The sequence below is a fragment of the Pithys albifrons genome, chromosome 14 (genome assembly GCF_047495875.1).
Source record: "Pithys albifrons albifrons isolate INPA30051 chromosome 14, PitAlb_v1, whole genome shotgun sequence".
NCBI lineage: Eukaryota > Metazoa > Chordata > Aves > Passeriformes > Thamnophilidae > Pithys > Pithys albifrons.
In genome coordinates, this window is record NC_092471.1 from 21,032,781 (window position 1) to 21,057,666 (window position 24,886).

The 24,886-nt window shown below is 51.7% G+C and overlaps 1 protein-coding gene across 11 annotated transcripts in view; it reads right to left on the reverse strand.

The window, feature by feature from the left end:
* Positions 1 to 24,886, reverse strand: part of LOC139678316 (H(+)/Cl(-) exchange transporter 5) — a 41,017-nt gene that overhangs the window by 4,121 nt on the left and 12,010 nt on the right. For 10 of the 11 annotated variants that reach the window (XM_071569031.1, XM_071569026.1, XM_071569025.1 and 7 more), the window contains 11 exons: positions 24,536 to 24,685; positions 14,295 to 14,446; positions 12,135 to 12,234; positions 10,555 to 10,739; positions 9,774 to 9,896; positions 9,126 to 9,332; positions 8,103 to 8,183; positions 6,484 to 7,026; positions 4,909 to 5,095; positions 3,377 to 3,775; positions 860 to 1,076 (listed from right to left, as the gene is read on the reverse strand). In XM_071569031.1, coding sequence (XP_071425132.1) covers positions 860 to 1,076; positions 3,377 to 3,775; positions 4,909 to 5,095; positions 6,484 to 7,026; positions 8,103 to 8,183; positions 9,126 to 9,332; positions 9,774 to 9,896; positions 10,555 to 10,739; positions 12,135 to 12,234; positions 14,295 to 14,446; positions 24,536 to 24,668 — 2,327 coding nt within the window. In that variant the 5' untranslated portion in view covers positions 24,669 to 24,685. Of the gene's footprint in view, positions 1 to 859; positions 1,077 to 3,376; positions 3,776 to 4,908; positions 5,096 to 6,483; positions 7,027 to 8,102; positions 8,184 to 9,125; positions 9,333 to 9,773; positions 9,897 to 10,554; positions 10,740 to 12,134; positions 12,235 to 14,294; positions 14,447 to 18,350; positions 18,496 to 24,535; positions 24,686 to 24,886 lie in introns of those variants that run through there. The other variant, XM_071569032.1, reaches the window with a different exon arrangement.

Below are 24,886 nucleotides of genomic sequence, written 5' to 3' on the forward strand. Positions count from 1 at the left end.
AAAGTATGGAGGTTATAACCAAAATACAAATATTAATCACAGAATCACAGGATTTTTAAAATTGGAAAAGACCTCCAAGATCATTGAGTCCACCCTGTGTCCAATTCCCACCTTGTCAGCCAGCCCTGAGCACTGAGTCATTCCCTGGACACCTCCAGGGATGGGGCTCCACCAGTGCCCTGGGAAGTTGCAATGTTTAACAACCTTTTCTGTGAATAAATGCCTCCTGATGTCCAACCTAAACCTCTCCTGGCACAGCTTGAGGCCCCTTCCTCTCGTCACCTGGAAGAGCCTGACCCCCACCTTGCTGCAAGGTATTTAAATAAATAAATAATCATTAACACACACCCCCTTCTCTGAAAAGACCAACTTCAGTGTATGTTGCTGCTCTTTAAACCTCTGCACTCAGCAGCTGGGCTTTAAAAAAGGTGCCCAAAGGCAGGCCAGGAATGAGGGAGCTGGGAAGAACATCCATGGAGAGCACACTGAGCCGTGTGTGGGGCTGGCAGGGGCTGGTCCAAAAGCACCACAGCAGGGAGAGAATTCCTGCTGGTGCCACACTGCAGGAATGGATCACTCAGTTTGCCCTCATCCTTCCCCAGCTCAAACTACTCTTATCAGCACCAAAGCCAATTCCAGGATATACATGGCCAGATTTGGGAGGAGGTTTGAGCTGCAGAGACCCCCCAGCACAGGAAGCCAGGCCTCTGCCTTACAGCCCTTATCCTCCTGCTCCAACTGGACTGGGCTCTCACAATTCCCTTTTTCCAGGCAAAACCTGTTTCAGCACCAGCCAGTGCCATCCCCTCTGCCCACCAGGAGCAGAGGAGGCTCCAGCTCAGGGACTTGGGGCTCTTACCCGTTGTGAGTGACCAGGCACTGCCGCAATCCCAGCTTGCGGAAAATGTCCACCACGATCTCCATGGGCGTCTCATCCGTCACTGTGAAGGGACTGAGGTCCAGGATGCTCCTGAGTTTCAGCACAGAGGGGGAGCTCGGAGGCAGGGGGGGACAGTAGTCAGTGAAACAAATAATTGAAGTGCTCACAATCCCATCCTGCTTCTTCCGGGCGTTTTCTGGAAGAAGAAATATTTGATTAAATGTCAGCCCTCCTTTCCTGTTCCAAATGGAAGAGCATTCCCTTCCCTCTGCCCACATTGCATCGCCTTACAAGTCTGTTCCTTCCCTTCACCTGAACTGTTCCTCAAGGCACCTACTGAGGGTGGAATGTGCTTCCAGCCTTTCTTCTAATGGAATCACAGAGTCCTTAAGGTTGGAAAAGACCGTTCAGATCATCAAGTCCAATCATCAACCAGCACCACCACGTTCACCATTAACCATGTGCCCAAGTGCCACATTCACACATTTTCTGAACACTTCCAAGGATGGGGACTCTGCAGGTGCACACCCTGTGCCAGGGCTGGACAAGCCTTTCCATGAAAAAATTTCCCCAATATCCAACCTAAACCTCCCCTGGTGCAACTTCAGGTCATTTCCTCTCATCCTGTCACTTGTTACCTGTGAGAAGAGACAGCAAAACCTCCAAGGTCTCCAAAGTTCCACTCCAGCAGTGAGACCAGCACGTGCTTTGCCCAAGGCCAAGGCTGTTGCACCTCAGCATTGTGCTCTTGCCACGTAAACTCAAGTTCTGGAGACCTTTAACTTCCCAGTTTTAAGAGGCAGCAGATAAAATGCTTTCTGCTTTTATGAGTCACCAATTTGGGTCCCATGCAGAGCAGTTAAAGGACTATTTTTAAGCATTTAATGACTGGCACAGGCTCCATGGACGTCACTTGGGTCAGGAATGGAAAACATGTCAAGTACTGGCCATTCCTCAGGCCTTCACACTGGTGCACACACAGGTAATGTGGGTACCTGCCACTCTGCAACTCAGTATCAGCATTCCAAGACTTCCTGGGACAAACACCAGGCTGGATATTCAGAATATTTGAGACTATTCAGGACATTTGACCATGCAAACCCAAATCCCACCCTGTGGCTCCCAGCTATGTATCACTGTGCACAGCTTGGGGACAGGACCACACACAGTCTGGGGACAGGATCACTCTTAATGAATCCCTGGAGATTCCAAGGAACACAAGGGTAGGAATTTGTGATGGTACCATAGAGGTGCCTCACGGAAGGCAGGCAATTTATGGAATATCACAGTGCACTTGTTTCTGTATATTTGGTTCCATATTGACATAAGCATTTGCCCAGGTACTGAATCAGGAGAGCAAGAGCAACAGTCCCACGCTCCAAAAACTGCACTGAACATCCTAAAACTGAGGCCGAAACCTCACCTGAAAAGAGACAGGGAACACGTGGAATTGATGTGCAGCTGAAGCAACTTAATTATAAAACCCCTCCAGCTCTGCCATGGACAAAGTAAGATCAGGACCCAGCCTGGGGCCCCTGCAGTGCAATTTTTAAGGAATATGTGCCCCCATGTCTCTCAGCCCTACCTAACACACAGATTACTTCTGCCTCACCAGGAGAAGCCACATTGCTTGTCCCAGCCAGTGGGAGCCACGTGGGCAGAATTTCCACCCAGGGCTCAGGGTTGGGAACAGCAAGGGCAGGTTTGCATGAAACACAAGAGCAAGAGCAACCTAAACATGCACGGAATTGTGACATGGGAGGGAGACTCCACACCCTCTCTGGGCAATCTGTTCCAGTGCTCAGTCACTGCACAGGAAAGGAGTTCTTCCTCACATTCAGGTGGAACTTCCTGGGTATCAGTTTTTGAGACATGAACAGTTCACAAAGCTTTCCACATCCTGTCACCACAAAGTCAGGAAGGCTTTGCTCTTGCTGGAAAGGAGCCTCACACTTCACAACTATGCCTTGAAGTTCACAAACTCAGCAGAGCAACACTGATGGCACTGGACAACTCTACAACTACCTGAAGGGACATTGTGGCAAGGTGGGGGTTGTCCCTTTCTCCCAGATAACAAGCGACAGGACAAGGGACACAGCCTCAAGCTGCACCAGGGAAGGTGGAACATCAGGAAGAATTTCTTAACAGAAAGGGTTACTAAACGGTGGAAGGAGCTGCCCAGGGAGGTGGTGCAGTCCCCATCCCTGGAGGTATTCAAGATAAAACTGAATGTGGCACTCAGTGCTCTGGTCTGGTTGACAAGGCTGGGGTTGGACACAGGTTGGACTTTATGGTCTTGGAGGTGTTTTCCAACCTCAGTGATCCTGTGACAAGCCACCCAGTCCTTCACATCCCGTGCAAGCAGAGCCCACGCTGCTTGGGGGCACATCAGGAAGCACAGCCCCCAGCATCCAGGGTGTCTGACCTCCTCAGCTGAGGGCAGCTGGTCCTTCAGGCCTCTGCCAGCAGCAGTGCCCTGTGCCTACTGCCTCTCACCAACGGAAATGATGAGGTCTCTCCTGAGGACAAAGCCCACGAGGCGCTGGGACGCGCGGGACACCACCACGGGGTAGCCGCTGTAGGTGGTTTTGGTGACGATGGTCTCCACGTCCTCCACGGTCATGCTGTCCTGAGTGATGACCGTCAGAGGGGGGTCGTTCTTGCGCGGCCTCATCACGTCCATCGCCCGCGTCTTGTGCGAGAACTCCTCCTTGGCCTCCAGGAAGGGGTACCCGTTCAGGCGGATGTGGGCGTCGTAGATGCCCTCCCGCCCGATGGCATCGGCCACCCACTTGCTGGTCATGGCTGCTGCCATCAGAGGGACGATGTACTCCAGCCCCCCGGTGAGCTCGAACATAATGACCACCAGCGACACGGTCATTCGGGTCACCCCCCCTGCAAACACAGCACAGATGGCACAAGCAGGTGTTTGGGGGACTCTCCCCCTGCTCTGAGATGTGTTTCATCTGCCCTCTGCCACCTGCAGACGGGCTGGCATCAGCACAGGTGGTGCTGTGGCAGCCACACAGCAGCAGAGCAGCACTGAAACCCTCTGTCCCCCCAGAGTGGGAGGTTTCTGTCTGGTTTTGTCTCAGCATATTTTAATTATGCTTTTGAGATTCAAGTCCCAAAGTTACTCCCAAACATTCTGGACGAGTTTTGCTCCAATATCCCTTCCCTAAAGGGCAACTTCAGTGCTGCCCAGTGGAAAACAGAATTGTTAATGAAGTGGATTTATTTTCCATCAATTACAGGCAAACAATTCCAGAAAGGTTTAGGTTGGAAGGAACCTTAAAGTCCATCTTGTTCCACCCCCTGCCATGGGCAGGGGCACCTTCCACTAGACCAGACTGACTGCTCAGACAAGGTCTGTCCCCTCTAAAAAGGTCAAAGATGGGGTTTAGTACCATGTTTTTATTGTTTCTGAAAGGAGATTTTCTCCTTATAAAGTAGTGCCTTAAGAGTTACATTCTGTGGAGGAGAATTCTTGGGAATCACAGTGGAAGTGAGGTTGGGTCACGTGCACCCAACCTCTCAAACTTTGCCAAGAGGAAGAAGTGTTACCAAAAAAACACTTGAAAGCAGAAATGCATCACAAGATTTAAGGCCAGAACAGGAAGTAAAATGAATTAAAACCCCACAGGAAAACTGAAGTCCCTGGGCAGCCTCATCTCTCCCAGCTCCCACTCAGGAGCTCCCCACTGGAGCCTGCTGTGTCCACTGCCAGGATGGGCTGGCAAAAGAACACCAACAGGATGAGAAACACATGGCATGTTCTACTACAACATTTCCTGAGTTCTGGAGGTGAAGCCCAGCTTCCATGGCCTCCCACAACTCTTCAGTCACAGAGTCACTACGGGATGGAACAAGCTGATCTTTCAGGTACCTTCCAACCTAAACCATCCTGTGATTCAGGCTGAAAACAACCTCTAAGATCACCAAGTTCAACCTTTAAGCCACTCTAACACCCCCTCCCATGGCCAACCAAGCCTCCGCCACGGCCTGGCCCTGGGGAGCCCTGTGCTTACCCAGACACGCCGCGGCGCCCACCATGGCGTAGAGGCCGGGGGTGATGCAGTCGGCGCCCTGGCTGCACCAGCCGCTGAAGATGGCCCAGTCGTGGTGGTAGAAGGCCAACTGCTCCATGGCCACCCCCAGCAGCCGCCCTGCGATGGCACCCACCGCCATGCTGGGGATGAAGAGGCCTGAGGGCACCTGTGGGAACACGTGTCGGTGAGTGCCAGTGCTCAGAGACTCCACAGACGGGTGGTGGAACCTCCAAACAGGCAGAGTTTGAGGTTTTGCTGGAGCTAAAATCATAGAACAGTCGAGCTGGAAGGGTTGTTTTGAAGGTGTCCTAGTCCAACCCTCCTGCAATCAGCAGGGACACAAAAACTGTCAAGGATTACAGAATTCCAGAATGGTTTGGGTTGGAAGGGACCTTAAAACTCATCCAGTTTCACCCCCTGTCATGGGCAGAGATACCTTCCATGTGCAGGGACACCTTCCACCAGAACAAGTTACTCCAAGTCCTGTCCAAGCTGGCCAGGGTGTCTTGCTCTGTCTCCTCTGCCCTTCCTGAACTCTGATGCTCCTGATTCTCTGCAAGAGAGCCTGAATTTTCTCCTTTATGAGCAAGAGAACCAGTCATGGAAGAGGATGGTGTGGAAGAGAACAAGCTCTTCTCAAGACAGAATATAACAAAGCTTCACCATCACACCCATGAATGCTCCACTGCACCTCTCCAACCACCCCAGTATGTTTACTGCAGGCATGGGAATTTCCCACTCTCTTCCTTCACACACAGACTGGGAACATCCCTCTTCCTTGGCAGAAACTCAAACTCCACCGTGACAGGGAATTCACACACGCAGCACAAGTGACACCCAGCAGAGCCACTGCCAGCACATTTCAGCTCTTTTGTGCCGCTCCAGGACTCTGAAAACTCCTGTTGTTTGAAGTCAGGGAATTCCCCTTTCCACATTGGCCACACAGCTTTGTCACACCTTGCGTGTCTCTGTCACAGACTTGATGGCTGTCCTGGAATGTCAGTGACCACCTCAGGGCACCAGGGATGCCAAACCTCTGTTGTAGGGTCACTTTTTTGGACAGGCCACAGGCAGGACAGGGGGCAGGGGGTGATGCTCAGCTCCACCTACTGCAGGAAGGCTCAGCCCTGGGCACTACACCTGCAGCTCCAGAGGCTGCACCAAACAACTTCCAAACCATCTGAGCAAGGAACAACTACAACTAAGCATTTACAAATTAAGGTATCCATAGCTTTGTAATTACCTGTTACACCTGTATCACATATGTATCAAAAAGGCTTGAGGCAGGACAGTTCAAGAGCATTCTGTGTCTGGAAAATGGACATGGAGCCCTGAGATACCAGTTTTGTGACTGCATTTGGTGCTCACACTCAGGATGAAAGGTCTCTACTGCCCTCAGGTATGAGGAGCAGGACACACAACTGCAGCCTGGCACTTTATAACAGAGCCTGGGGGGAAAACAGGTCTGACTGGGGAGGAAATAACACTTCCAAGACCGGGAGTTCTGCAGAGGATCAGGAGAAGAATGTGAGCTTCTTTACAGGCAAGCCTCACCTTCATGCCAAAGGTGAAGATAGTGATGAAGACCTTCATGATAAGGGCCAGAGCCAGCTGCCACATGGCCGTGTACACGCCCGGGCCAGCAGCGCGGTCGGGCAGGTCGTCCCCCTTGGTGCTGTTGAAATCATTCACATACTCGCAAAGCTTGGACGAGTCCAAAATGCCACAGTCGTTGAAGAGCTCTGAAATGAGCTCGCTGGTGCTCATCCTGGTGTACTCGTTGGGGAAGGCCAGGATGGCCGTGATGGCCGTGACCACGAACACCTCCAGCACGGGGTATTTGCCCAGCCGCGTCGTCTTGCGCCGCCGGCACCAGGCGATGTTGCTGCGAATGAAGAAAGCTCCCCAGAGTCCACCAAATATTCCCAAGAGGATGAAGGGCACCAGCTCCAGCAGGTGCCATGGCATGTGAAACTCCACGTAGAAGAGGACGAGGCGGCTGTTCCCGAAGGGGTTGATGGAGCGCAGGGTGAAGGCAGCGACCAGCGCAGCGAAGAAGGAGCGCCACAGTGTCTTGAGAGGGAAGTAGTAACTCACCTGAAGGCAAGAACAAAGGAGATCTGGTCACTTTAACACGTGTCACTACCCCCCTGCAGGAAGCAGAGCCAGGACTGAGATCCACGTGCACTGGCTCACTCCCTCCTCTCCAGCCAAGCAGCCCAGGCTTGATTTGGAGCTCCCAAACAACAGGGATTGCAGCAGGATGGGCCCTGGCCTCCACACTTCCACTGCAGCAAGTGCCCTCTGGGACTGCTGAAGGGACTCACTGGGATAATAAACGGTGTCACACATCAGCCATGAGCTGAATCTGGAGAACTATGTGGCTTCTGCAAGGTTCAAAGTGCCAAACAGCAGCACCTGCCACCACAACTGGTGCTCAGCTGAGCAAATCCATCCCAACCCTACTCTGAAATCCATCCCAGCTCTCCCCTGAGCTAAGCCCTGAGGCAAGAAGTGGAGATGGTTTGACATGCAAGACCAAGAGATCAAGGAGTCCTTGGGATGAGAAGGGGCTTCATAAGCCAGAGAAGTTTGCTCCCCAGCACACTTGGACAGAGCTGTCAGGAGAGTGGACAAGAGGAAATCCTGCGCCAGGGGAGGTTCAGGTTGGACATCAGGAGGAATCTCTCCATGGAAAGGGTTGCTGAATATTGGAAGGGGCTAGCCAGGGAGGTGGTGGAGTCCCCACCCCTGGAGGTGTCCGAGGAATGACTGGACATGGCACTCAGTGCTTTGGGCTGGGTGACAAGGTGGGCATTGGGCACAGGGTGGACTCGATGGTCTTGGAGGTGTTTTCCAACCTCTGTAATTCTGTGATTCAATATTGAAAACACAACTGTGGCTGTGAGCAGAGATGCTGACCACGGACAGACCAGGGGAAACCAACCAGTTTACGGCAAAGCTATGGCCAGACATCACCCAAAACTAACCCTCCAGGATTCATAAGAATTACCTGAACCCCCAACTAGCTTTCAGGTTGGCCTTGTACACACAGCATTCCAAAGGCTCTGCTTTCCACAGCCCAGCTGGCAGGACTGGGCTGTGTTTTTAACCCAGCAGGGCCAGTTCTGCACTAAAGCCACTCCAGGGCAGGCAGCAAACACCAAGGTTACCTCTTCCAGGCTGAAGAGCACTCCTCCGATGGGCGCGCCGAAAGCCACCGACACGCCGGCGGCCGCGGCTGCCGACAGCACCTGTGGGAGGAACCAGGGCAGTCAGACTTCTCGGCCCTCCCAACCATCCCCCTTCTTCTGTTTGCCCACACTTAAATTTGTTTATCTCCAGCCAGCTCTCACCTGCCTTAAGACAGCAGGGAAAAGGTGGAGTGAGCAAATTCCCAAGGGAGAAGGGTTGCAAGTAGCTCCAAAAAGGTCAGCATTTCAACAGCCCCAAAGGAGTAGAATTGGCATTACTGGCAGCTTCCTTTTCTGTTTAAGCTGATTTCACCTCAGAAAAAGCTTCAGTACAACAAAATAGCAGGAATTTCACCCCCCAGAACGCCCCAACTTTTCCTGTCTCACGCTCCTCATGTCTCAGCAGGGTGTAACATAAGTGGAGGTGCTGTGGGACCCTCCAAACCCTGCCAGCCCTCCCCGTGGGTTCTGTCAGGTTTGGTTCAGCAGAAGGTACGCTGGCCCACATGACACACTGTTGTTAAAGTAAAATCAAAAGTGAGCAATTCAGATCTATAGAAAAACCCTGTGAGACTCAGCTATCAGCCAGAAGCAGCAAGGAGCTCAGCTGCTGCTGGCTGATAGGGAGGAGGTTACTCCCCAAGAATTCACACAGTAGGAATTCACAGGTCTCTGCAGGGGCACGAAAACAGCCAGGATGAAACAATATAAACATGGGACTTGTGAGAGATAGGCTTTAACCAATTGAAGTATCTGGCGTGGTGGTGTGTTAACTCTTTTAGCCAATAAGCTGTAGTCCTAACCCCATATAAACTGTGTGCTTTGTGTAATAAAAGGTCTTCACTATAAACTTCATAAGCTTGTTGGTGCAGTCCTTTCTCTCCGCCGAAAATTGTTTACTTTAACACACATTGGCACACCAAGAACATGCTGGAACAGAACAATTTCCCCTCGGGGGAAGCCCCAGAGCCACGACTTGCCCAGTTTGGTGTCTCCACGTACCTCTCTGCGCTTTGCTTCGTTTTTGCGGTACTTGGTGAAGAGATGGCACAGGATGTTCCCACAGCAGCAGGCCACGTGGACCAGGGGCCCCTCCTTGCCCAGGCTCAGCCCCGAGGACACAGCCAGCACGAGGGTGATGGTTTTGATGACCAGCGTCCACTTGCCCAGGTAGCCTCTAATGATGAAACCACTTAAGATAGTTTTGATCTGGAAGTCAAGCACACAAAGCTCTACAGGCTTTCATTCAAGCCCTGGTCAGAGTTACTGATGTACTGGGCATCCCCAATCCTGCCTTTCCCTACAGTTTTCAGAGTTCCAAGCTATCAAAAGTAACTTAGGGTAAGTCAAATTACCCCCCATGTAAAGGCAGAACCATCCACCTGAGTCCTTCCTTCAGGGCCCCCATCCCTGATGGAGAAACTTCTGAGCAGTTCCTCCTGCAGTAAATGCCAAAACATCTTCAGTTTTTTAAGGGATTGCAAGGAGACTTTAGTAGTAGACATGTTTCAGGAACAACTTGGAAAAACACCCATAATATTAAGCCACCATCTGAAGTGGAAGAAATTATTCCATAACAGGCAGGTGTAAATTTTGGATAGGGGATCCCCTACCCCACCTGAAAAACAACCCACTCTCATCCTCACTCACCTCTGGGATCCCTGAGCCACAGGCATATGGAGCAAAGCCCTTCACAAGGAGGACAGCAAGGAGGGAGAACATCAACGCCCAGACAACATACATGAAGTAGTTGAGAATATATGCAAATGCCCCCTGAAACACAGAGAAAAATGCCCAAATTAGATCATTTCAAGTGAGGCCACATCATACCTGTGGACTAAAGTGAGCACATGGAAACAGCACATCCTCTCAGAGTTATCAGCCAAAAATGGAGAGAGCTACCCCAAGCCTGAGGTTTTGAGGATGAGGTACATTTGCTGGGTTACAGGGATGAACCAATCCCACCTCCAAAAGCCATTAATTAAACAGGAAGCAAGGTACAGGAGTAGAATCATGGAATTGTTTAGGCTGGAAAAGACCATCGAGTTCAAGCTCCACTTGGTACTGGCTCGGTCAAGCAGCTGCTCCATTGGATAGAGCTGCCCCAAGCACAGGACTGGAGCCCATGGCATTCCCCCAGAACATTCCTGGGCAAAATACCCTCTCCAAGAAGCATGTCTTGGACACACAGCTAACACACTGCACCTGTAAATGTGGCAGTGGTTTGCTTCCTCACACCCCCTCTGAGGACAACACATGAGTTAACTTGTTTATTGACATCTCTGGAAGACCCCAATGATGAATGTGAAACCACTGAACCAACCAGAGCTTGGACTTGTGGCATCTACACCCAGATCAATCCCTGGGATGGTCCAGGCTGGGTAACAGGGGAATCCAGCAGCAAATCCAGCTGCAGTCACACCCACATCACCTCTGCACGGCCGAGGATGAGCTGGGCCCAGCTCTTCCACTCGGGACACTTGTCCCTGTCGGTGAAGGTGGTGTTGGATTTCCAGCAGCAGTGCTCGTGGTTGAACCAGAACCCTGCCAAGCACACTCCCTCCTTCAGATCTGTCATCCAGTGGGCAGAGATGTCGATCAGCCCTGCCAAGGAACCTGGTTTAAAGGAAAAAAAACCCCAAGTAATTTAATAAGCACTTTTAACTGACTCAAAACCTGAAGGCCACAGTCTGCCCCACTAATCCCTGACTCACCTACCAACACAGAGAGCAGTGCTGGTATTTCTGCCTACAATTCACTTTTATTCACTTTCATTTATTATGGAGAGCTAAAGGGGAAGATGTGCTTAATTTTTAATAATTTCAATATATTGTAAAGAGCAGGTCAGGAAATAGAGAATGGCTGATGATATTTCAAAGGCTGACTGTGTTCAAACCCACCCTCCATCCCCAGCAATCAATTCTTCTCAATGACACTGAAAAACTGTTTATTAAATATAGCACAGCAGCAGTTTGAGGGCACTCCTGGAGGACTCAGACAAAATGTGTCACTGGAATCCAGGAGCTACAATGCCAACACTGTGACAGGAATAACTTTGATTTTGGAGAAAACATTTCCAAGCCTGATTTAAAAAAAGAAAAACAAAGGAGGGGAAAGTTACAGCAGTGCCAAGTGAAACAAGGCCAGCAGAGCCAGCACAGAAGTTAATTCAGATTTTACAAGAGGAACCTTCAAGCATTTTCTGTTAATAACTCCTATGATCCTCAAAGATCAGTGGGATCAAAAGATTCCCAAGGATCAGCTGTGCTCTCACCCAAACCCCCACACCAAAGCAGAGGCCAGAACAGGAGCAAGTGGCAGCACAAGCTCCAGAGGCTGCAATAAACATTCAGCAAATCCACCAGTTAATGCCAAACTGGCCAGCAGCCCTCCTGGGTAAATATTAACGGGAGATTTCACTTCATCCCTCAGTGACAGATGCTGAGATGCTTCCTATCAGGAAGATCTGTATCCAAGTGATTTACTCCTGCTGCCCTGGGGACAAAGTTTGCTTCTAAGTCATTTAAGAGGTCTCAGCCAACCAACCTCTGAAAGAAGCCGACTTCAAAAAACACTTCTTGTTTTTTATACGCAAGTAAAGTAGGAAGAAAACCCCCAAAAGAAGCAACCCCTGCTGGCAGTTCTTGGCATTAACCTCTGCAGTGCCCCTGAGGAGTGTTTGGCACAGATAACACACATAACACTCTCCACCAGCCCAGCATTTCAATTAGCTCTGCTTTAATTATCACTTTTTATTTATTTCAGAGCTCTGTACCAGCAGCAGACCCAGAGCAGTGTCCAGGAGAGCTCTCAGCCTCATTTTTGTATTTTGGGTTTTTTTTACAAACATGGCCTCAAAGCACTTAAAAATAATTCTCCATGAATTATGGTGCAGCAGCAGAGCCCCTGCTGTCAGCACAACTCCTGCTCCAGGGATCTGCCAGGGCTTGTGGAGGAATTGATCCCAATGCAGCAGTGCAGGAATTGGCTTCCCTGGAGGTTTGCCCTTACCTGCCAACAGCCCAATGAGGAGCATCAACAACCAGCCAGAGAAGGCGTCGCTCACGCTGTGCAGCAGTGCCCAGGTGGACTCTTTGCTTCTGTTGGTGATCTGGGAAGGGGATTCCAAAAAGAACCAAAAATCCATGAGGACTCTGACCCACTGTGGTGTAAATGCTCTAAAAACTACTTGGTTACACATCACTCCACTTTGAGGAGGGAGAGAAAAAGCATCAGACAGCGGCTGCTCCTACAGCTGATGCCACAAACCCAGCTCTGGTTGGGAGGTGCAGGAGGATGGATCAAGGATCATGGAATCCCAGAAAGGGTTGGGTGGGAATGGACCTTAAAGATCACACAGTTCCAAACCCCTCCATGGGCAGGGACACTTTCCACCAGCCCAGGTTGCTTCAAGTCCCATCCAACCTGGTCTTGGACACTTCCAGGGATGTGGCAGCCACAGCTTCTCAGGGACATGGACATGGGGACATTGCAGGTTTAATGCCAGTACAGAGGAATGGTCCCAGAGGGTGGGAATTAGACACTGGTGGCAGTGGGAGGCAGGACTCAGCACCATCCCAGAGGCCCCAGGATAAGCTGAGGCCTGTCAGTCTCACTGCTCCTGACAGGCAGACAAAGGGGGACAGAACAGCCATTGTGTGCCCCCCGAGTGCCTCTCCCAAGGGAATCATTCCAGCTCACCACTATTATTCCCACATAAAAAGGCACATTGATACACACAACTAACATCCACTAAATGAGGAATAAATGCAGTAAGGATCCTTTCTGTCTGGATGGGCATCAGTTGGGCTTTTCTCTGGAGTTTTGTCTTCCAAATGTCACACTGATCCCAGGAGGGCTGTGATGGAATCCCGAAGGGTTTTGGTGGCTGCCAAAACTACTTCCTTTAGAGTTCTTTTCCCTGGACAACTCCACACCTCTTTGGCCAGCCCTAATTTCTGCCTTGACCTGATTTGATCTCTCCTATGGAGACAGGTTGGGGTTGTCCAGCCTGGAAAAGAAAAGGCTCCAGGGAGACCTGACTTCCACCCACTGTCTAAAGGGGCTCCAGGAGAGCTGGAGAGGGACTTTGGACAAGGGTCTGGAGGGACAGGACAAGGGGAATGGCTTCTCAATGGCAGAGGGCAGGGTTAGATGGGATATTGGGAAGAAATCCTTCCCTGTGAGGGTGGGCAGGTTCTGGCACAGGTGCCCAGAGAAGCTGTGGCTGCCCCATCCCTGGGAGTGTCCAAGGCCAGGCTGGATGGGGCTTGGAGCCACCTGGGCTGGTGGGAGGTGTCCCTGCCCATGGCAGGGGGTGGGATGGGATGAGCTTTAAGGTCTCTTCCAACCCAAACCATTCCATGATTCTCTGATCTCTGCAGACAGGAAACAGCTCCTGTTCCACACTGATGGGCACCAGCTTTGTCCCCACACCTGTGACAAGGCTTTGGGGTTTGGACTCTTAACCCAGTGACAGGAACAGTTTTTGGGTAGGAGGCAACGGGGACACAGAGCCCCTTGGCTGGGTCTGCACTCACTCAAATGCTGGCACTATATTGTATGTGCTGTATTTATTCACACCCTGAGCAGGGTCTGTGCTCTGTTAATAAAGACACAAGTTACTTTGTGAGGTCCATGGCAAAAAAATAAAGAATCAAAGAATATTTTGGTAGAGAAACAGATAAGTTGAGTTCAGCCATCACCCTCCAAGAGTGCTGCCAGTGAGGCAGGAGCAGGCTGGGGATATGGGCACTTCACTTAAAGGTCCCCTTGCTTTCTCAGCAAATTCCTTTAATTGCAGAGTGGTGAAGAGATTCTGGAAGAATTGCACTCCATCTTCTCAAACAAAAAAAAAATCCAATAGAAAGAGATGCAATTCAGCAGTGCAGTTGTGAAAGCAGAAAACCAGGCTGCTTTGTGGATGTGAAACCCAGGTTTTAAATAAATAAAAGTCTTCAGAAGAGAAGTAGCAACTGACAAAGTGCAACATGTCAGATTTAGGGCTCCTTCTCCTCTAACTAAACTCTCAGCTCCCATCCTAAGGGTAATCATTTCATCCCAGCTGTCCAGAGGAAGTGCCTCCCTACCCCAGCAATGGAACAAAGATTAACTCTGACGTAGTTAATTATCCTGCCCTCGGTGTCAGTGAGGAGGAGAAGGAATTTTTACCTCCCTGTGTCTGTCCCGGTCCCTGGACTTCTCTCGCACCCAGTCTATGGTGTTAAAATCTTCATAGGTGCCCACTCCAGGAAGAGGCTCCTCCAGGAAATCCATCATGGTGCTTGTGCCATTCATCCCTCCTCCATTGTACGAGGAAAAGCCTGGTGGGGGAGGAATGGGGAAAATTGAGCATTTCTTAGTTTCCTCCTTTTTGTAAAACCCCAACACCCTAATTGAGAGAGGAAACCACAGACTCCAGCGGAAGCAAAACGCCGCTGAGCTGTTCCCTGAGCCAGGGACACCTTTCCCAGCTCCAGCAGCTCACATGGAGATGGAGTTGTTCTGGAAACAACTATTCCAAAGCAAAGTAAATCACCACTAACATTTAGATTTTGACTTTTCCCTAAATCCAGGACTTGCCATGAGGATACTTTGCCATCTGAGGAAAGTACAGGGGAGAGAGAGAAGAGAAAGGGAATACTTGAGATCCCCCAGGAGAGCTGAATGGAGTCCCTGTGGACCTGGTGAGGATGAGAGCAGGGTGGGCAGGAGGGCATGGATGGGAGCAGAGAAACAGGGAAAGCAAAGTATCCAGTGGGGCCTGGAAAGCAGAAATGGTGGGGCTTGGGAAAACACCAAACCAGGGCTTGCAGCCTCCCCTGGGTGGAAAGAACTCAGCCAAACCACTCAACTTCTGCCTAACCTGCTCCAGCCTATGGAAAACGATGCCTAACACGGGTACACCTTCCCAAAATCATGGTTCTGTAAGACATTAAGTGTTTCCAGTCATCCAGAAGGAAAAACAGAAGAGCAAAAACCAAAATCCAGTCAAAACTGGAAAGTGGTGGGGAAGAGCAGGGTTAAAACTCCCAGGCAGGAGAATGGTTGATATTTCACTCAGCATGTTTAGGTTGCAGTTATCACCAGGGCAAAGGTGTCTACAGAGGGGAAAAATAAGGAATTCAAACAGCTGCTGTCTGCCATCATCTAAAGCAGGAGGGGAAAAGAGCTGTGATGTCTTCCCAAGCCCATCTCCCAGACTGGCACAGCTCCCTCTTCACAGGGAAAAAGCCGCAGGAAAACAAGATGAGTCATGTACAGAACTGACAACCACCACAAAATAACCCACTTACAAAGGCTTCTCACTTCATTTGAGACATAAAAATGGTGCACTGGAGTTCTCCAGAGCTCTTCCCAAGGAGGGAGTGAGTGAGTGCACAGGCCCTGAGCCCTGACTTGCTCTGGGAACCAAATGGGGCACCTTTGCCAAGAGCCACAATGAATTCCTGGTTTTAATGACATTTTTGAGGTCAAAAGCTTGGAAATACACAACCTGGCACCAAGGCTTCCAGAGACTTCCCTGTTCCAATATCCCCACTGGAAATTCCAAGCACTCTTCTATAAATCCGATGGACCAGAATAAATCACACTGGTAACAACAGATGAGCAGGTGGAGCACATGGAGTGCTGAGGCACCTGGAACTCCTCCTGCCCACCTGCCCAGAGCCACCTGGGTGGTGCTGCCCAGGGCCTCCAAGGCAATGGGAGTTACCTGGAGCGGGGATCTGGTAGGGGGGATGAGCTGAGGCCTCCTCCCAGTCACCTGCAGCCCAGAGCTGCAGGTCTCCACAGCAAAGGCCACGGACACAGAGACTGTGCCCACCTCAGAACTGACCCAGGAGGTCAGCAGGGTTTGATCCAGCTCCATGGAGGCTCCGAGGATGCCACTGCCCCCCAGTGCCCACCTGGCACACCAGAACCTCTCACCACGGTCACCGACTCGCTCACCCACACCCAATTCTCAGTTCCAGGGTCCCCTCTCCACTACAGTGAACTAATTTAACATCCTTGCTTTCTGGAAAAGCTGGAACATAAATCTGGGGATGGAGGGATGGTTACTGGCAGGTGGTGACAGTGTTCTGGGAAGACAGAATCCATACAGGCCTTCAACTCCACTCTGTCCCTAGACAAGGGAACCACCACGGCCACATCCGCAGGGATGAGCTGGCTCTGGGGGTGATGGGTGCACCAAGCCCAGCAATGCCAGAGACACCAAATCCACCTTGAAAAGCAGAGGAGTGACCACACTGCACACCAACCCCCAAGCCAGGCAGCCCAGCCCCAGGAGGTGTTTTTGTTCCTACAGGAATGACCAACTCTCCTCCAAGGACCCCGGCCATTCCCACCTCTGTGCTGCAGACAGCAGGATCTCACTGTCTAGTCCATTGGTTTTTGGTATATCCACTCCAATCTTTCCTAAAGATTAAAGATTCAGCTGTCCTAAATTAAAGGATTAACAAACAAGAGTTAAATGAAGCAAACAGAACACTCTGAGAAGCATTTTCTGCAAGATGAGATCAGGGGCATTCCATGCTCACTCTCCTGAAACAACTGTCCAGACCAGCGACTTTGAGCTGTCCTGGGAATGCTCTCCCAGCTCAGAGCTGCCAGGGAGCACCACAAACCAGACCCTGAGGGCACAGAGTGAGCACAGAGCTGCAATGCCAGAGGGACTGCAGGTCATGGGACCCACAGCAACACCTCGATGGCACCCTCAGTCACTCAGGCACAGCCTTTGTGATCCCATCCACAGCCTGTGTGATGTCATTCCATCCACACCACAGCCTGTGATCCCATCCATGATCCTATCCATGGCCCGTGTGATCCCATCCACAGCCCATGTGATCCCATCCCATCCACGCCACAGCCTGTGATCCCATCCACAGCCTTTGTGATGCCATCCCACCCACACCACAGTCTGTGATGCCATCCATGATCCCATCCACAGCCTGTGTGATCTCATCCACACTAGTCTGTGATCCCATCCAAGATCCCATCCACAGCCTGTGCAATCCCATCCAAGATCCCATCCACAGCCTGTGCGATCCCATCCCATCCACACCACAACCTGCGATCCCATCCACGGCCTGTGTAATCCCACACACAGAAGGGACTCACTCCAGACCAGGTAGGTGCAGTTTGGAGCCTGATCCCACTCTCCTGGATCCCTACTCAGCCCAGCCTGCCATCCCACAGCACCAGAGTTTCTATTCCCAAAGCAGAATCCCAAGGTCCCCAGCCATACACCACAACTGTCCATTTGACAGAAGACAATGAGAAAACATCCTTATATTTTTCCAGGAGTAATCCAGAATGATAAAATGGCTGACAGCCATAAATATTTATCAAGATCATATTTCCTGCCTTGGCTGGTTGCAAATCAAGGATCCTAGGATAACCAGATAGGAATAAAGGAGGAAAATGAGCTCAGTGGCGCTTTGCCAAAACACATCCAAGGTGACCACACAGGTCCCTCTGCTGGGAATGTCCAGATCCCTAAATCAGAATTTAATATCAGAGACAGCAAGTGAAAAGCAACCCTGTTACAGCTCATTTTTAAACACAGATTTCTTGGTGCTTTAATCACCTCCCCAGAAGAGGTCAATTAACGTTCCACTTCACACAGGCTTAGGAAAGCCAGGCAGGGCTCATTAAGTTACAGACTCTGCCCTGTGCCACCCCACCGCACCCCAGTGTTTGTGAACTGTCCTGCCAGCAGCGAGGGGACAGCCGTGGCACCTGCCGGCAGCGAGGGGACAGCCATGGCACCTGCCGGCAGCGAGGGGACAGCCACGGCACCTGCCGGCAGCGAGGGGACAGCCACGGCACCTGCCGGCAGCGAGGGGACAGCCACGGCACCGGCCGGCAGCGAGGGGACAGCCACGGCACCGGCCGGCAGCGAGGGGACAGCCGTGGCACCTGCCGGCAGCGAGGGGACAGCCGTGGCACCTGCCGGCAGCGAGGGGACAGCCGTGGCACCTGCCAGCAGCGAGGGGACAGCCGTGGCACCTGCAAAGCTGTGCTGCTGTTTCCCTGCTCCAGCAAACCTGAACAGCCAGGGCTCTGCAGGCAGCAAACAACCATTACACAGCAGAAAGCCCACTGCCCACCCACCGTGATCCACCACCTCCTGCCAGCCTTAGAGCCACCGCCAGCAGTTTGCACAGACACATCACACATTCCCCCGGTTCAGCCTCCTCTTCCTCCCTGGAATGGTCTCCTCACCCTGGCTCAGCCGCTCCTCGTCCCACGGGAGCGCCTCTGGGGGTCTGCCCATGCCATGGCCAGGGGGCAGGGGATGTTCCTGGGGCTCAGAGCGGCACTTGCTCCATCCTCCTCCTCCGGACTCCGATCCCGCAGCGGCGCTGGCGCCCCCCCACCCCGCATGTCGTCACCAGCCCCGTCACCAGAGCCAGCCCTTGCACCGGGATGGAGGGACAGGATTGGAGAGGCACAGGGAGAGGGTGAGGCTCGCAGACAAGGGCAGACAGAGCGAGCTCTGGGCAGGGATTGGAATCCCGATGGCCCAGAGGGGAGGCTGCACCCCAAAGTGGGGAGCAGAGCCACTCTGGCAGCACTCAGTGCAATTTATCTGGCAGAATGGATTGATTCCCCGGGATTAAAACCCACTTGCTGTGCTGCAGATTGGGAGCTGCAGAGCTGGGACTGCCCAGGGCATCAGGCTTGAGAAAATTCACTGGGAAATGCTGTTTGTGCTCATAAGCACCAGGAATCAGGAGGGTAAAGTGTCCCCTCGGACTTGATCAGTGTCACAGAGGGGGCTGGAGTGGAAGGGACCTTATGACCATCCCATCCCATCCCCTGCCATGGGCAGGGACACCTCCTACCAGACCAGGCTGCTCCAAAGCCCTGTCCAACCTGGCCTTGGACACTCCCAGGGATGGGGCAGCCACAGCTTCTCTGCCCAACCTGTGCCAGTTTGAAGCCATTCCCCCTTGTCCTGTCACTCGAGACCCTTCTCTAAAGTCCCTCTCCAGATCTCTGCCCCTTTAGGCACTGAAGGGGCTCTCAGGTCTCCTCAGAGCCTTCTCTTCTCCAGAGGAACACCTCCAGCTCTTCCAGCCTGGCTCCAGAAGCAGAGGGGCTCCAGCCCTCAGAGCCACCTCCATGGCCTCCTCTGGACTTGCTCCAGCAGCTCCATATCCTTCTGATGTTGGGGACCCCAGAGATGGAGGCAGTTCTGCAGGTGGGGTCTCACCTCAGGGGGCAGAGGGACAGAATCCATCCCCCACCTGCTGCCCACACTGTGGGATCAGCCCAGGGCACTGCTGGTTTTTGGGTACCAGCACATACAGCCAGGGCATGTGGAGCTTCTCATCCACCAACACCCCCATGTCCCTTTCCTCAGGGCTGCTCTCCATCCATTCTCTACCCAGCTGGGACCTGTGCTTGGGACTACCCTGACCGACACGCTGGTTCCTCTTCACCACAACAGTTCAACCCCAAAGATCCACCAAACCCAACCTTTAAGCACCTCACCAGCCTGTCCATGGAGGGGCACCCCAGACACAAGCACCCCATTTCCCACCTCCCACCGCCAGGGATGCCCCTGGCACACCACCCTGGGACATTCCCTGCTCTGCAGCCCATTCCCAAAGCTCTGCACCCAGTCAGCACGCAGCACAGGAACACACACGTTTATCAACACCCTCCTGACAGCAGTGGGTCAGTCACCCATGTACTAACACACAAACCCCTTTCTTTTCCCACCCAGCTGACATTTTCCTTCCTCAATAGCTCCCAGCAAAGCTCTTTGCTCACTGTCTTTCCAGCAGCCACGGGATTGTCCTTTCGTCCTCTGGATACTTCAAAGCGCTCTCTCAACCCCCGGCCGTGAGCACCTTTATCTTGCCATTCAATACACACAAGAGCTCGAAGCGGCTGCTGATTAAGTTTCTCCAGCTCCAATTTGCTGGTGATAACTTGTCATTCAGACATTGTCTGCGAGGCTGAAACTCTACGCCCTCCACACTTTGCCTTTGGTCTCACTGATAACTGCTCGGGGCTCTGTCTGAGGAAGGCAGTGAAGAAGAAAGCCAGGGGAGATGTGCCAGCCTGTGGTTCCCTCTTCAATTTTTAATTAACTTTTAATAACTCACTGCTAAATGCTGTTTGTGCTCATAACCACCAGCAGCCAGTCAGGTGCATCCAGATCTCTGATGGTGGAGTCACAGAAGGGTTTGTGCTGGAAGGGATCTTACTGACCATCCAGTGCCACCCGCTGCCAGGGGCAGGGACACCTCCCACTATCCCAGGGTGCTCCAGTCTGGCCTTGGACACTTCCAGGGATGGGGCAGCCACAGCTTCTCTGCCCAACCTGTGCCAGGGGCTCACCAACATCACTGGGAAGAACTTCTTAGATCTAACCTAAATCTTCCCCTCTCTCAGTTCAATCCCTCCCCTTTGCCCTGCCTCAATTCTTGGCTTTAGGGCTCAAAGAGAAAAAACCTTCTTAAATCCTATAGAGAAAAAGAGACCTCCCACCACTGAAACATGTTTAAGTCTTCCTCTGAGAGGAAGGGTAACACAGCCCTTTGCTCCTACAATCTAAAGCCCATCCAGAGCCAGCCAGGACTCCCAGGCATTACATCTTATTCCTCCCGAGCCTGGTGCTGCCTCCCCCCTGCCTGAGTGGGGAAAGGGCCACTGGAATAAAACACAGCACAAACCAGCATTGCCTCCCCACCCAAACACCCATCAACACCCTTTAACCTGTTCAGGGGAAGCCACTGGTGTTCCAATAGTCTTGGAAAGGGATAGCCCGGAATCGGCGCGGGGGCATAGCCCGGAATCGGCGCGGGGGCATAGCCCGGAATCGGCGCGGGGGCATAGCCCGGAATCGGCGCGGGGGCATAGCCCGGAATCGGCGCGGGGGCATAGCCCGGAATCGGCGCGGGGGCATAGCCCGGAATCGGTGCAACGTGCCCTTGTCACAAGGTTGGCAGAACCAACCCCCTCATCTAGGGGACATTTCTTGGTAAGGCAGGTTTTCCAGCAGATCTTGCTAAAGGAATCAGCCCTCATAAATCTTACATTTCATCCCAAAAACTCCAACAATCAACAGGACTGCAGATGGTCCAACTGTGTGAAGTCCAACTGACCATGTTTTAAGTATCCATGAAGACAGAATTTTCTTCAGAAGATCTTAAGCAAATTAAGCTGTTGAGGAGTAACAGGGAAAGTTTCTCACAGAAAAGCAACAGGATAAAGACACAAGATGATGAATAAATCTCTCTGTTTTCAAAACAGGAGGGAGGCAACTCTGGAATCCCAGTTAGTTCTGCTTGCCCTGGACTAGTCCATGTATTTCTAAGAGGTCTGTAGAAGTGGTGACTACACTTAGATCAATGTTCTGGGTATGTCTTGGGCTGGCTTTGGAGAGACAACTGGGAGAAGCAGAAACTCAGTGCCAAAAAACAAGGATCAGGGGAGGAGGAAGAGAACTGCAAACCCTCGTGCTCAGTCAGCAGGTCTGACTTCAACTCTCTGTGGAAAACACTAGGCAAGTTGTTACTCAATAACTGAGGGGAGTCAACCAGGCAACAGCTCTTTTTTCTAATTCCTTAACTCCAAGAAGCAGATGAGATTCCTGCTGCACAAATGCACCTTGAACATCACGTGTAGCTCTGGGCACCTTTACTGTGACACTGAAAGGTGATGCCAGTAAGATGAAACACCTTCTGGGAAGCCAGATGACCAGAAGGCCTTTAAAGGTCCCTTTCCAAACCAAACCACTTAATGATTCCAGGATTCTGTATAGTTAAAAGAGACTGTCCCACCCCATTAACCCTTTGGCCAAAATGCAAAGCCCAGCTTTGACAGGAATTTTGAGGAAGCTCTGCTAAGATTCCCTCATTTCCCGGTGCAACACCACTACCTTAGTGCCAGGACTGCAAGGAAAAGTAGAAAAGTATCAGGGGATTTGATTAAAAAACCAAGTTTGACTCCCAAGCACAAGTTAACAGCATGGAAAAACCCCATCATAATCCAGGCAAGTCTTATCTGTTGGGTTTTACTGATGAAATGCTGAAGTCCAGACCAGAGAAGATAAGGGAGAGAATGTGTTACTCATGGTGAGATTTCAGTAACACAAACAGGTGTGAGAAGTCACTGCAGTTGGTTTTACAGCATTTTGGCTGAAACAGCCCTGAAGCACTTTGAGTATGTACATTTTAGCAGCAGCAAGGCTGGTGGTTCCCAGCAGAGCCTGCCACTCACTCACCCAAGGGCTCCCAAGGAAAGCCCTGAGGAGCTCTGACAGACACACACACTCCAGATTTACAAATCCCCCAGGAAGGAGGGGACACTTCCTCCTCTGGGCACCTGGCAGAAGCTGGAAGCTTCAGTTTTGGATGTTCTCTCAATTTGAAAAGCCACCACTTTTGCAGGACAGCCTTGAAGAAGGGAGAAGGGGTAGGGCAGGGCTGGGTTCTGGTTTCCAAAGGCACCACTAACCTGGTTCCCATCCAACACCACATCAGGCAGAGGTTTGCAGGGAGAACCTCAGTCACCACCTCCCCAGCTCCAGCCAAATCTGTGTCCCCACAGCTTCGGGTTCCACACCTGGCACCCAAACATTTGCCAGCAAACACCTCCTGAAGTCAGCAGGGGAAATTTGCAGGGTGAACTGAAACTGGCATTTGGGCAAGAAACTCCCTCCTGTTTTACATTTCCTCTTTTACTTCTGTGTCACCTCTCCCATGGATTTGAGTGTCCTGTCAACAGAGAGAGCCTCATCCAGGGGAACCATCCTCAGGTACTTGGCCTCAAGCTCTGCCAGGGAGGTTTAGGTTGGGTATTAGGGAAAATTCCTTCATGGAAAGGCTGTTCAGTCCTGGCACAGGCTGCCTGGGCAGCGGTGGAGTCACCATCCCTGAAGGAATTTAACAGCCATGTGGATGTGACATTTGGGGACATGGGTTAGTGGTGGCCTTGGCAGTGCTGGGGGATGGTTGGACTCTGTCTCAGAGGGCTTTCCAAACCCAAATGATTCTGTGATTCCATGACTCTCTGCTCATGGGTTTAGAGAAGCCCCGTGAAGTGCTGCCACCACCATCACTTCAAACCACAGATGCCAGTGGGGCAGAGCTCTGCTTTTTCTATGGAAGTATCCACAGGCCTTCAAACATCCTCAGTGGAGATGGGAAAAGCCTGTCCAAGCAAGGAGAGGAACAACCAAGTGCTGTTCCAGGGCAACAGCAAAACCCACCTCAAGTTACCCACCACTGCTTCTATGCTCCATGGAATAACAATTTCCTGACAAAAAGTTAAAGGACTCAGCTCCTCCTGTCTCCACATCAAACCTGAGCACAGCTTTCACTCCAGAGAGCTGACATCACCCTCCTTCACCTTGATGGAACCCAGGACACAACACATCTGGGAGGTAAATCATGCACACAAATCCCTCTGCACAGGGACAGAGGGTTTTGAACCACACAGGGGGTGTTTATGTCTCAGAGCTGATGCAGCCACTGCCCACACAGTGATCCTTCCTCTGCCAGAGCCAGGTGGACAAGGATCACACCCCCCTCAGAGAACCCCTGCAGCAGAGCTGGCAGATTGGGCTCCTGGCAGGTATCCTTCTTGGGAAGCCTGTCTTCCATTCCAGAGGCAGAGCACACAGCTGGGAAGCAAACCAGAGGGATTTCTTTTGAATTTCTGCCCTACAGTAAGAGAAGCAGGGGAAGAAGAGGACAAGAACGTTCATAGGAAGGCATGGAAGCCCAAATAAGGTATTCCTGCTTTTACAGAAACTTGTGGTAACTCACAGAGGATAAAAGCAGGCAGAACTTGCTTGTGCAGTGCCAAAGTTCATCAGACCCATGCAGATTCATCCCTCCTGCACTAATTTACTGTCAGACTCCTGGAGGGGAACAGACCCTCTGGACAGCTGAGGGCTGGCAGGGGAAACCAACAAACTCTTCTTTGCTGTCAGTGTGAGATTCTCTCCACAAGGAAAAGCTTTAAAATTAAGGGGAGCAGAAGGGACAGGAATAGAGGGGAGGGGAGAGTCTCTGCAAATATCACAGCCCCTCAGGAACACTCAGTGCTGTCATCCATCCCTGCCCATGGCACTCACATCCCTCCCCCTCCTGGCACTGCCAGCTCTTCCCTATAGCTGCTCTTCTGGAAAACTCCAGGAAGGACTATCCATAAGCCCTGAAAGCCAAGCAGTGGAAGAGAATATGCTACATCTCACAGCACAGGAACCACACAGGCAGGGATCAAACCCAGCATGGAATCCTGCAAGCTCCTCACCCTGGTGCCAGGAAACACCAGGCCCATCCCGGGCAGAGTCCAGCAGGATCCACATGGAAAACATTACCATGAAATCCTACCAAAAGCCATCAGAAAAACAAGAAAGGGGAAAGAAAGCTTGTGGGTGTTACCTCCCATCTCCCTGTCGAGTGGTGGGTCATCATCTGCCATGGACAAGTCCACAGATGCTCCGGCTATTTCCAGCATGTCCTCATCGCTGGTGCTGCTCTGGAAGCTGCCCCGGCGATAGCCCTTCTGATCCATGGCCAGAGCTTCCAAACCTGGCAGAAAAGGGCAGCAGTTCAGAGCACAAACATGAAAACTCATTTTCCAAGCCAAATGGATGGACACTTGACCCTCAAGACCCAGAGGAGGCTGCACTGCTCTTCCTATGGGAAGCGTAGATGCAGCGATGCCACCTGAATTTCAGGCAAGAATTCCAAGGTTTTGAAAAAGCCTTACAAACCTCTTGCACTAGATTT